At 46.6% G+C, this 12,669-nt stretch overlaps 1 protein-coding gene across 1 annotated transcript in view; it reads left to right on the top strand.

The window, feature by feature from the left end:
* The first annotated feature begins 5,838 nt into the window (after positions 1-5,838).
* The window catches only part of LOC115461778 (killer cell lectin-like receptor subfamily F member 1), a 47,853-nt gene continuing 41,022 nt past the window's right edge, over positions 5,839-12,669 (top strand). The window contains exons 1-2 of the mRNA XM_030191824.1: positions 5,839-5,845; positions 5,965-6,113. Of these exons, the coding sequence (XP_030047684.1) occupies positions 5,839-5,845; positions 5,965-6,113 (156 nt within the window). The remainder of the gene's footprint in view (positions 5,846-5,964; positions 6,114-12,669) is intronic.

The following is a 12,669-nucleotide window of genomic DNA, read 5'->3' as shown; positions in this document are numbered from 1 at the left end:
ACTGCCAAATGACTGAGCCGAAGGAAGGAGATTTTACGCTCATGCTGGATTTCTGAAACAAACTCAACCTGATGCATTATGGGGTCTGCAGTGCTGATGTCAAATCAAGACCAGAGAAACGGAAACAGTTATGCGTATCCCCCTGTGCTGTGCAAAATATAAAGAGATACGAATTTCAAAACTGACAAATTCCAACCACTGCATTAAATGTTAAAGAAAAGCAAAACAGAAAATAAGGTGATACTTTTTTAGTAGAATAACTTAATAAAATTTTTGACTTGCTTTTGAACACCAAAACTTCCTTCCTTAGGTCAGGACAGTATAATTTAACAGCAGTCCTGACCTGAAGAAGGAAGTTTTGGCCTCCAAAAGCTGGAAAACTAGTCAAAACATTTATTTAGTCCAATAAAAAGGTATCACCTTATTTTCAGTTTTTAATTTTATTTGTGTTTATTATCTTTTAAAGTAGATTAACATGGCTACCATATTACTCCATCCTATGTTTTAAATTAAAAAAAAAATTCTATCTTTGTTGTCTGGACACTTAATTTTCAAGCTGTGCTGTCCCAGTGTCTGGTTACTGTTTTCCTGTCTTCTTTCAATTCTCTTTCCAAGAGTCTCCTGTCCATTTGTCATTTTTCTCTCTTTCTGCCTTCTTCGCCCCATTCCGGCACAAATTTAGCCTTGCACTACATCAGCCGGCTCACTTTAATCCACATGTTTATTCATGTCTTCCAAACAATGCAGCAAATTGGTGAAATCAGCGTTCCCCTTGGCTGAATCCATGTTGCCTCTGTCCCATTACTACTACTTCTACTACTTAACATTTCTAGAGCGCTACTAGGGTTACGCAGCGCTGTTCAAATTAACGAATAAGGGCGGTCCCTGCTCCATTTAACCATGTTTGTCTCAATTGGCGCTAAACGCTGAGACACCCATTATATTTCTACGGGCATCTCAGCATTTAGAGCCAGCTGAGGTAGTGCGAGGTAAAAACGCTAGAGCAGCTTTTGTTAAAGAACCCCTAACCTTGGGCTTCTTTTACAAAGCCGCACTAGCGATTCTGAACGGCAAATGAGAGGAAGCCCATTCCGTTCCTATGGGCTTCCTCTCATTTGCCTCACGGGAATCACTAGTTGCTCTTTGTTCTTTATAATAGTTTCTGACATTATCTCCGGTGTTCTCACCAGTGGTCGGTAGTTTCCTGGATCACCCCTGGAATCCTTGTTAAACATTTGTGTTACACCGGCCGCTCTCCAATCTTTCCATAAAAATGCCTCTTTGTTTGCTTCCTCTGCTTTTGCCTAAATGGAAAGATTAATAAAAAAAAAAAAAGATGATGTAAAGGCCTCAGCCATAACAAGCAACATCTTGTTTGCTCATGTGGACGTCACCACAGCCTTTGTCTTCCTTTGCAACAGTCAGTTCCAGTAAGTCATTGGGGGCAAGCACAGACATCACACAGTCTGCCATTTGTCACTGCATCAAGTCGTTCCTGTGAACTCTGTCCGGCTGAGAACTCGCTGGATACCGTACAGCAGGTGCAGTTTAACATAAAACTTACAATTTTATTAACAGCATAACAATAGTAAAATGGCCAAATATAAACTTAAATGCAATCAATGAGGTAACGTGGAGGGGCATAATCGAACGGCGCCGGCTAAATAGATGGCCAGCCATCTATGTAGCTGGCGCCGGAAAAGCGGTGGCAGAACCGTATTATCGAAAAAGATAGCTGGCTATCTTTTGTTTCGATAATACGATTGGAGGCGGCCAAATGTCAGCATTTGGGCCGGCTTTAGAGATGGCCGGGTTCGGTTTCCAGCCATAATGGAAACCGGACCCGGCAATCTCAAACCCAGCCAAATGCAAGCCCTTTGGTCGTGGGAGGAGCCAGCATTTATAGTGCACTGGCCCCCCTGACACGCCAGGACACAACCGGGCATCCTAGGGGGCACTGCAGTGGACTTCAAAAATTGGTCCCAGGTGCATAGCTCCCTTACCTTGGGTGCTGAGATCCCCAAATCCCACCCCCAAAACCCACTCCCCACACATCTACACCACTACCATAGCCCTTAGGGATGAAGGGGGGCACCTACATGTGGGTACAGTGGGTTTTGGGGGGGTTTGGAGGGCTCAACATTTATAACCACAAGTGTAACAGGCAGGGGAGGGATGGGCCTGGGTCCACCTGCCTGAAGTGCACTGCACCCACTAAATACTGCTTCACGGACCTGCATACTGCTGTCAGGGAGCTGGGTATGACATTTGAGGCTGGCATACAAGCTAGCAAAAAAAAATTTTTTTTTTATTTTTTTTGGGTGGGAGGGTTTTGGTGACCACTGGGGGAGTAAGGGGAGGTGATCCCAGATTCCCTCCGGTGGTCATCTGGTCAATTGGGGCACTTTTTTGATACTTGGTCCTGAGTGGAGGAGTGACCTAGTGGTTAGAGTGGTGGACTTTGGTCCTGGGGAACTGGGTTCAATTCCCACTGCAGGCACAGGCAGCTCTTTGTGACTCTGGGCAAGTCACTTAACCCTCCATTGCCCCAGGTACAAATAAGTACCTAAGCCGCATTGAGCCTGCCATGAGTGGGAAAGCGCGGGGTACAAATAAAAAAAAAAATGGACCAAGTGCAACCGGTGAAATGCTCGTCAGAGCTGACCATCTTTTTTCCATTATAGGACGAAGCCGGCCATCTCGTAACCACACCCCACCCCGCCCCGCCCCGTCCCGCCTTCTGTACCCTGCCTTGAAGTTTGGCTGGCTCCGCTACAGAATGCAGGTGGCGCCGGCCAAAATCAGCTTTCGATTACACCGATTTGGCCGGGTTCAGGAGATGGCCGGCCATCTCCCGATTTTTGTCAGAAGATGGCCGGCGATCTCTTTTGAAAATAAGCTGGATAGTAACATTTATTTATATTTATTTATATTTTATTGCATTTGTATCCCACATTTTCCCACCTCTTTGCGGGCTCAGTGTGGCTTACAATATAAGATGAATGATGGAAATACAATTCGTTACAACTTGGTTATGGATTACATTGTGAAGAGTTATGCGAGACAATCATAAGTACATAAGTACATAAGTAATGCCATACTGGGAAAAGACCAAGGGTCCATCGAGCCCAGCATCCTGTCCACGACAGCGGCCAATCCAGGCCAAGGGCACCTGGCAAGCTTCCCAAACGTACAAACATTCTATACATGTTATTCCTGGAATTTTGGAGTTTTCCAAGTCCGTTTAGTAGCGGTTTATGGACTTGTCCTTTAGGAAACCGTCCAACCCCTTTTTAAACTCTGCTAAGCTAACCGCCTTCACCACTTTCTCCGGCAACGAATTCCAGAGTTTAATTACACGTTGGGTGAAGAAAACTTTTCTCCGATTTGTTTTAAATTTACTACACTGTAGTTTCATCGCATGCCCCCTAGTCCTAGTATTTTTGGAAAGCGTGAACAGACGCTTCACATCCACCTGTTCCACTCCACTCATTATTTTATATACCTCTATCATGTCTCCCCTCAGCCGTCTCTTCTCCAAGCTGTATAGCCCTAGCCTCCTTAGTCTTTCTTCATAGGGAAGTCGTCCCATCCCCGCTATCATTTTAGTCGCCCTTCGCTGCACCTTTTCCAATTCTACTATATCTTTCTTGAGATGCGGCGACCAGAATTGAACACAATACTCAAGGTGCGGTCGCACCATGGAGCGATACAACGGCATTATAACATCCTCACACCTGTTTTCCATACCTTTCCTGATAATACCCAACATTCTATTCGCTTTCTTAGCCGCAGCAGCACACTGAGCAGAAGGCTTCAGTGTGTTATCGACGACGACACCCAGATCCCTTTCTTGGTCCGTAACTCCTAACGTGGAACCTTGCATGACGTAGCTATAATTCGGGTTCTTTTTTCCCACATGCATCACCTTGCACTTGCTCACATTAAACATCATCTGCCATTTAGCCGCCCAGTCTCCCAGTCTCGTAAGGTCCTCTTGTAATTTTTCACAATCCTGTCACGATTTTACGACTTTGAATAACTTTGTGTCATCAGCAAATTTAATTACCTCGCTAGTTACTCCCATCTCTAAATCATTTATAAATATATTAAAAAGCAGCGGTCCTAGCACGGACCCCTGAGGAACCCCACTAACTACCCTTCTCCATTGTGAATACTGCCCATTTAACCCCACTCTCTGTTTCCTATCCTTCAACCAGTTTTTAATCCACAACAGGACATTTCCTCCTATCCCATGACCCTCCAATTCCTCTGTAGCCTTTCATGAGGTACCTTGTCAAACGCCTTTTGACAATCCAGATACACAAGTGTCGTTAAGGAATATAGCAATGGAACAAAACTTGAAACATAGGAAGGAGACAAAGGGAAGTATGAGTTTATCTTGTTGGGCAGACTGGACAGACTGGAAGGAGACAACAGGGCAGTATTAAGATACGAAGACATATGGTAGAAATAGTTCTGTGAGTCAAGGAATGAGTGAGGTGAGGTTACGGGGGATGAGAGTTCGGGAATGGATGTATTGATGCATTAATGGATATTGGGTGTGGATTTTATGTGTTTTGGTTTTAGTAAATGATGGCAGATAAATACCTGTACGGTCCATCCAGTCTGCCCAACAAGATAAACTCATTTTACATGGTATGTGATACTTTACATGTATACCAGAGTTTGATTTGTCCTTGTCATTCTCAAGGCACAGACCATAGAAGTCTGTCTAGCACTATTCTTGTACTAAGTTCTGAAGCTAACATCGAAGCCCCTTAAAATTTACACTCAAGCCCATCCCTATCTATTCAGTCACGATCAGGGCATAGACCGTAGAAGTCTGCCCAGCTCCCGTTTTGTTTCCCAATTACCGGCGTCGCCACCCAATCTCCGCTAAGATTCTGTGGATCCATTCCTTCTAAACAGGATTCCTTTGTGTTTATCCCACACATGTTTGATTTCCATTACCGTTTTCATCTCCACCACCTCCCGCGGGAGGACATTCCACGTATCCACCACCCTTTCCGTGAAAATATACTTCCTGACATTACTCCTGAGTCTGCCCCCCAAACTTGGAAACAGCAAATTGAAACCTAATAATAGGACTACCATGAAACAGGATCAAAAATATACACATTAAACAGCACTGAAATTAAAAATAACAGAGATATAATATGATGTCAGCATAATACTAATGAAACATCTAATAAGCACACATTAGAACATTCAACTAACGTAGATATGATGATAAAGCTTTTGTACAAGTTACCATATAGGTGAGGGACCAAGTGCAGGGGGGGGGTGAAAGCAGGGGGGCCAGGGCTAAATCTGCAGGGGCCCATGCCCCAGTGGCCCCACCTAGCTATGCCCCTGACAAGAAGTACCACCAGGCTACTGCAGCAGCCCAGCTGTACTTCCCACCCCTAGCTTGCCATCACTTCCAGGTCAATGGGTGACAATAAGGGCTCCCCCCCCCCCCCCCCCCCCAAAATAACTGCACGGCAAGTGATTTACTTTCTGCCCGGCCATTTCCTGTAGGACAGCGAGACTTTCCTTTTACCAGCTGCGGTTAAAGGGGCCTCAGCAATGCCGGCCCCCTTTTGCCGCAGCTTAGTAAAAGGGGCCCTGAGTCTGGATAAGTCTTGGCCGGAATCTACCTCAGGCCCCACTTCTTCATTTCCTCTCTGTAGGTCAGCAGTTCCCAAACCTGTCCTGACAGTGCTTGTGATATATGGCCATCTAATGATATTAATATTATAGTAGCTTTCCAGGTCCATATTTTTCAGGCAATAGGACTTATATGTGTGCATGTGGGGAGCTTCTCACGGCACTATGGCAGGTACCGGTTCTCTAGGCCAGGAACAAAAGCCTGATACGTGGTGAAGAGGGAACTCAAACATTTGTGAGTAAATCTCCTGCTTCCTCTGTTTCTCACTCATATTCTGGTTCTGTACTCAGGACAGCGGATGTTCTGTACAGCTGGATGGCTGCAGAATGATGGAAACTGCTATTACTTCTCAAGCAGAAAAAAGTCCTGGGAGGAGAGCAAGAAGTTCTGCGAGTCACAAGATGCCCAGCTGCTGGTGATAAAAGATAACAGCACTCTGGTAAGTATCATCTGTCTCTTCATCCACATAGCGCACTCTGTGACACAGAGGGCCAGATGCACTAAACTTTACGAGCCAATAACGAGCCATAAACGAGCAAGCAGTAAACCCTGGCATGCACTAAACACTTTTTTCCGATGACGGTAGCAGCTAACGAAAACGGAATGCAGATGAGCAAATCGTGTAGAAAGCCTATTGTATTGTAATGAGATGAACTAACCTTTTCCGATTGCCTTAACGCTGGAAAATCTAACGAGAGGTCTGTACCTCTCGTTGGGGCTGGGCGGGATTGGAAAAATTATTAAAATGTAAAAAAAACAAAACCTGAAAGTCTCTGAGCCAATCCCAGCACATTTAGTTGAGCTAAACATGCTGTGATTGGCTCAGAGACTTCTCAGCTGAGTGAAGCACGGGCAAAAAGGACATTTTTATTATTCCGGGGTTGAATGATGTCCAAAAAAGAGCCTGAAGCATCGGAGCCTGTTTGATTTTTTTTATAAAGCTTCGCTTAAAAAAAAAACGTCCGGTTCAGTCTTAGGAGGGTCTGTTTCAGTTTCCTAAGTCTGGCAGCCGTCATCCGGCTTGGAGCAAGGGCAGCAGGAGGGGGCAGCCATCTTGTATAAACGAGAACAGGAAGGAACTCCATATTTGGTCTTGGGAGGATCTCCTATGGGGGTAGCCATGTTGGATTCACCTGAGTTTGGTTTGCTCAGATTGCTTCACTATTTAAAGCACTGCCTCCAGGTCTTCATTGCTTCGGCCTCAATTGTTCTGAGGAGTTGCTGTGGGAGTGCTGGTCACTGACTATTCTTCTGTGCCTGTTTACCTGTGCACTGGACCTTGGTTAGTTTTCTCGGATTACGCTTGTTTGCTGCCTGCCTTGACCCTGGACTGATTTTGACTATTCTTTGCCTGTCGGAGTACTGGTTCTGGACTGTTTCCTGCCATCCTGGTCAGCGGCTGTGCAACCCTGCTGGTTCCAGAAGTCCTGGTGGCTGCCTGCAGCTGGGAGCTCAATTCCCGGTGAACGGTGGTCGCTTTCCAGGTGAAGCTAGGGGTTGTCTGGCTGCCTGACTGAGAGCGGTAGCACTCCATCTCTGCCGTACTCTGTTGGGGCACAAGGGCTCACTACTACCGGGTCATAACAGTAGGCTGATGCCATGAGCTCGCCAGACGGTTCCGAGCTTTCTGCAATCAATTTCCAGCGGCCCAGCAGCACACCCAGATCAGCTCATCAAAAGCAGTTGGTGAGATAGTTCATCAACATACTAGACCCTCAGACCTCTCCGTTCAGGGTCCTCAGCTATGGAATGGTCTCCCAGTTTCCCTCCTCTTGCAGACTTCATCAGCTAAGTTTAAGGCTGACCTTTAACACTTTTCTATTTAGCGATGCTATCTATTAGATTTTTTTTCATTTTTAATCAGCAAGTCTGGTCCAAGATGAGCGCACTGATCACATTTGAACCACTCCTCATGTTTTTTCCCCACACGCTGTACTATCTGCCAGTCCTCTTACCCTACTATTTGCTGTTCTGTCCTACTACTACTACTTCCCTCCTGGGGCATAGCCACCCTCCCGCTGCCGCTTCAGCCCCCCCCCCCCCCCGCAACTGCTCACCGCTGCTGGAAGGTATCTTGGTTGGTGGGGATCCCCAACCCCAGCTAAACCGTTTGTCCCGTGCTGGTCTTATATTGCTGGCACCGTGCCCTGCTTTCAGCACCGTGCATGCTCAGTTTCATTAAAACGAGCGTGCACAGCGCTGAAAACAGGACAGGGTGCCAGCAATGTAAGATCAGTGCAGGACAGACACCATAGCTGGCGGGGGATGGGGACCCCCCCCCCCCCCCCCCACCAGCCAAACCGGGGGCCCTGGAGCCAGTTTGGGGAGGCCCAGGCCTCCGTGGTCCCCTGTAGCTACGACACTGCCTCCCTCTACTGTACTCCTGCCTTATGTTTTTAGATTGTAAGCTGCCCTGAAGGCCCCTCGTAGCGTGGGATAGTAAATTCTAAATAAAACTTGAAACTAGGATTACAACTAAGGAACAGAGAGATAAAGTGATGGACTTGGGAATATCCATTGCTTATTTCTGGGATAAGCAGCATAAAATGTATTGTAGTGTTTTGGGATCTTGCCAGTTACTTGTGACCTGGATTGGCCACTGTTGGAAACAGGATACTGAGCTTGATGGACCTTTGGTCTGTTCCAGTATAGCAATGCTTTTGTTGTTATGTTCCCCTGAGGTCAGACAGAGAATCAGCAACAGAGCTGGGATTAGAACTGAAATATATGGAGATAAAGGACAGAGTGTTAGCATATATAAGTGCAACACTCCTTCTCTTCCTCACCTTGATACCCTAGGCACAGATAGTGCTGAAAAAACACACAGAAGAAAAGGCAAAGCAGAACAGATCAAAGCACTGGCCAGAGATAGTATCAAAAATCACCAAGGTCTTAGAGTAAAGGGATCTACAGTTGAGGAGAAAAAAAGATATACTGGGAGCTAATGGTGTAGTGAGTCTTCAAAGGCCATGTGCTAACAGTAGTACACTGAATTGGGCAGTAGATGAGGTAACTAACCTCGTGCCTCCAAGCTGCAGCTGGTGAACACATCGGGTGATAACCCCCAAAAACCAAGATTGGTGCAGCAGTGACCACTGAAAAGAAGACCAACAGAAGAACAGGCAAGACAGAGAAAAAAAGCCAAGGGTAATAAGAAGGGTCCATAGGAGTGCAGGAGTTGCCTAATGGTTAGTGCAGTGGGCTGAGAACCTGGGGGACTGGGTTCAATTCCCACTGTGACCTTGCGTGAGTCACTTGACCCTCCATTGCCCCAGGTACAAGCTTAGATTGTGAACCCACGAGGGACAGGAAAAGTGCCTGCAAATAATATATATATAAACTGCTTTGCTTGTACCCACAGAAAGGCAGTACATTAAGTCAATGACCCTTTACCCTTAAGAAAGCATAAGAAGACCAACCCTAAGAAGCTCACCCAAGGAATACATCCTGCTCCTGCTTGGGTGGAACTGTGAAGTACAAGCACAGGTTATAAACTACATATCCACACGAGAACTTTAACATTTATATAAGCTCCCAAGCAGGTGTAAAAGGGTTGGCTACACTTTAGTCATGAGTTCAGCAGTTTTTGTGAGGCTCTTTTATACAGAAGTTTCAGGTTTATTATTACTCGATAAACCACACATCGAGAACCATCTGTGTGATTTACAATTCCAACATGTCAGGTTCTCAGGTTCAGAGCCTGCGGGGCCGGGCTCTGGAGCAAACGTGAGCCCTTGGGCTGCTGCCGAGGAGCGACAGCAGCAGGCAAAACCCACCAACCAACACTGGGCAAACACACCAGTAGGGACTGCAGGCACTGCCCAGCGAACCGGAACACATGGACTGGAATCCCCCGGACTGGAGGACACAGGACTGGAACCCCCCCGGACTGGAACACTGGACTGGAATCCCCCGGACTGGAGGACACAGGACTGGACACCGGACTGGTCCACACAGCTTCACCTGCACTTAGCTACTAAGCCCCCCAGGAGTTGAGCTCCTGGGTTCGAGTAGCCGGCAGGACTTACTGGATACCGGATGACACAGGGACCAGGACTGGAAACAGAAGTGCTCCTAAACCTAAACTGATCTACGTGCTCCCAAGCCCTAAACCAGCAGGAGTGTTCCTAACAGTAAACTGTCAAAAGGACTTCCTAAGCCCTATACTAAACAGGAGCTCCTAAGCCCTGCTCAAGAAAGGGACTTCCTAAGCCCTAAACTAACAGAGCAGGGAAAAAAACACAAAGCTAACACAGGTGCTACTAAGCACCAAGTTACAAGCAGAGCTCTACACTAACAAGCTAAACACAAAACTAACAAGCTACCTAAGCACTGCTCTAGCAAGCTAGATACAAAACTAACAAGGAGTTTCCTAAGCCCTACCCTAGCAAGCTAGACACCAAACTAACAAGGTGCTTCCTACAGCACCAAAACCCAAACAGCAAAGACTGCAATGCTCCCAATAGCACAAACACCAGGAGTACTTCTAACAGCAAAATCTGTAGTGTTCCTAACAACACCAAACCCTGAAGTACTTCTAACAGTAACAGAGCTTCCAAAGCCCTACACACAGCAATGCTTCCAAAACCAAGAGGGAAAAGCAGGGGAACCACAAGGAAAAAGCAGGAAAGCTAAACACACAAACACCAGTGCACACTGCACTAACACTAACCTGGACCTTAGCAAAAGCAAGCAGGGAAACTAGACACAAAGTCAGAAGTGCACACTGCACCATCCTACCTAAAGCAAACACAACCGTTGCAAAGGCCCTGAAGGAAACAACACCATTTCCTTATCAAGGCCCTCCCTGATGATGTCACACTCCCTAGACCCAGGCAACAGCACACTGACCCAGAGAGCACACTGAAACCCATCGAGGCCCAACCCACACCAATGCAACACTGTGAAGCACTTGAAGCCAGTACACCCAAAGAGAGTTAGAGCTAACTCCGTCCACACACACAGCTGTAGTAAAGTGAAACAATTAGCCCCATGCTGCTGGAAGCTGCCAGCACAGAGAGACAGAGCCAGCTCAGAAAGAACAGACAAAAGAAACAGAAGCCAGCTAAGAAGCTGACCCCCAGGAAAGAAGTAAGTTTTAGAGGGGTTCTGACCCCAATCATAACACAACATAGGAAATCAAATACGTTAGCGTTTAACTTTAAAAAAAAGGAGACTATGATAAAATAATAAGAATGGTTAAAAGAAAACTTAGAGGAGCGACTGCGAGGGTCAAAAATTTACATCAGGCATGGATGCTGTTCAAAAACACCATCCTGGAAGCCCAGGCCAAATATATTCCGCGTATTAAAAAAGGAGGACGGAAGACCAAACGACAGCCGGCACGGTTAAAAAGTGAGGTGAAGGAAACTATTAGAGCTAAAAGAAAATCCTTCAGAAAATGGAAGAAGAAACCGACTGAAAATAATAAGAAACGGCATAAGGAATGTCAAGTCAAATGCAAAGCGCTGATAAGGAAGGCTAAGAGGGACGTTGAAAAAAAGATTGCGTTGGAGGCAAAAATACATAGTAAAATTTTTTTTAGGTATATTAAAAGCAGGAAGCCAGCAAAAGAATCGGTTGGACCGCTAGATGACCGAGGAGTAAAAGGGGCAATCAGGGAAGACAAAGGCGTAGCGGAGAGATTAAATACATTCTTTGTTTCGGTCTTCACCGAGGAAGATTTGGGAGTGATACCGGTGCCGGAAATCGTATTCAAAACTGACGAGTCGGAGAAACTTAATGAATTCTCTGTAAACCTGGAGGATGTAATGGGGCAGTTCTACAAACTGAAGAGCAGCAAATCTCCTGGACTGGATGGTATTCATCCCAGAGTACTGATAGAACTGAAAAATGAGCTTGCAGAGCTATTGTTAGAAATATGTAATTTATCCTTAAAATCGAGTGTGGTACCGGAAGACTGGAGGGTGGCCAATGTAACGCCGATTTTTAAAAAAGGTTCCAGAGGAGATCCGGGAAATTATAGACCAGTGAGTCTGATGTCGATGCCGGGCAAAATGGTAGAGACTATTATTAAGAACAAAATTAAAGAGCATATTCAAAAGCATGGATTAATGAGACAAACAGGCTTATTTTCGAAAGAGAAAGACGCCCATATTTCGACCCAAATCGGGAGATGGGCGCCTTTCTCTCATGGGCGCCCAAATCGGTATAATCGAAAGCTGATTTTGGGCGCCTCCAACTGCAGTCTGTCGCGGGAATGACCAAAGTTGATGGGGGCGTGTGGGAGGCATGATGAAGGCGGGACTGGGGCGTGTTTATCGGCCGAGGAGAGATGGGCGCCCTCGGCCGATAATGGAAAAAAGAACGGCGGCAGTAGCGAGAATTTGGGCCGCTTTTTTTGGACCCTTTTTTTCACGAACAAGTCCCCAAAAAGTGCCCCAACTGCCCAGATGACCACTGGAGGGAATCGGGAATAACCTCCCCTGACTCCCCCAGTGGTCACTAACCCCCTCCCACCAAAAAAAAAAGAACTTTAAAAACTTTTTTTTTGCCAGCCTGTATGCCAGCCTGAAATGTCATATCCAGCTCCATGACAGCAGTATGCAGGTCCCTGGAGCAGTTGTTAGTGGGTGCAGTGGACTTCAGGCAGGTGGACCCAGGCCCATCCCCCTCTACCTGTTACACTTATGCTGGTAAATGGGAGCCCTCCAAAACCCAACTGAAACCCACTGTGCCCACATGTAGGTGCCCCCCTTCACCCCTTAGTGCTATGGTAGTGGTGTACAGTTGTGGGGAGTGGGTTTTGGGGGGTTGGGGGGCTCAGCACCCAAGGTAAGGGAGCTATGCACCTGGAAGCAATTTGTGAAGTTCACTGCACTGCCCCCTAGGGTGCCCGGTTGGTGTCCTGGCATGTGAGGGGGAACCAGTGCACTACAAATCCTGGCCCCGCCCACGACCAAATGCCTTGGAGTTGTTTGTTTTTGAGCTGGGCGGCTTCGGTTTCCATTATCGCTGAAAACCGATACCGCCCA

This window comes from Microcaecilia unicolor, chromosome 2 (assembly GCF_901765095.1).
Source record: "Microcaecilia unicolor chromosome 2, aMicUni1.1, whole genome shotgun sequence".
Classification (NCBI taxonomy): Eukaryota; Metazoa; Chordata; class Amphibia; order Gymnophiona; family Siphonopidae; genus Microcaecilia; species Microcaecilia unicolor.
This window is presented reverse-complemented; position numbering and strand designations above follow the sequence as displayed.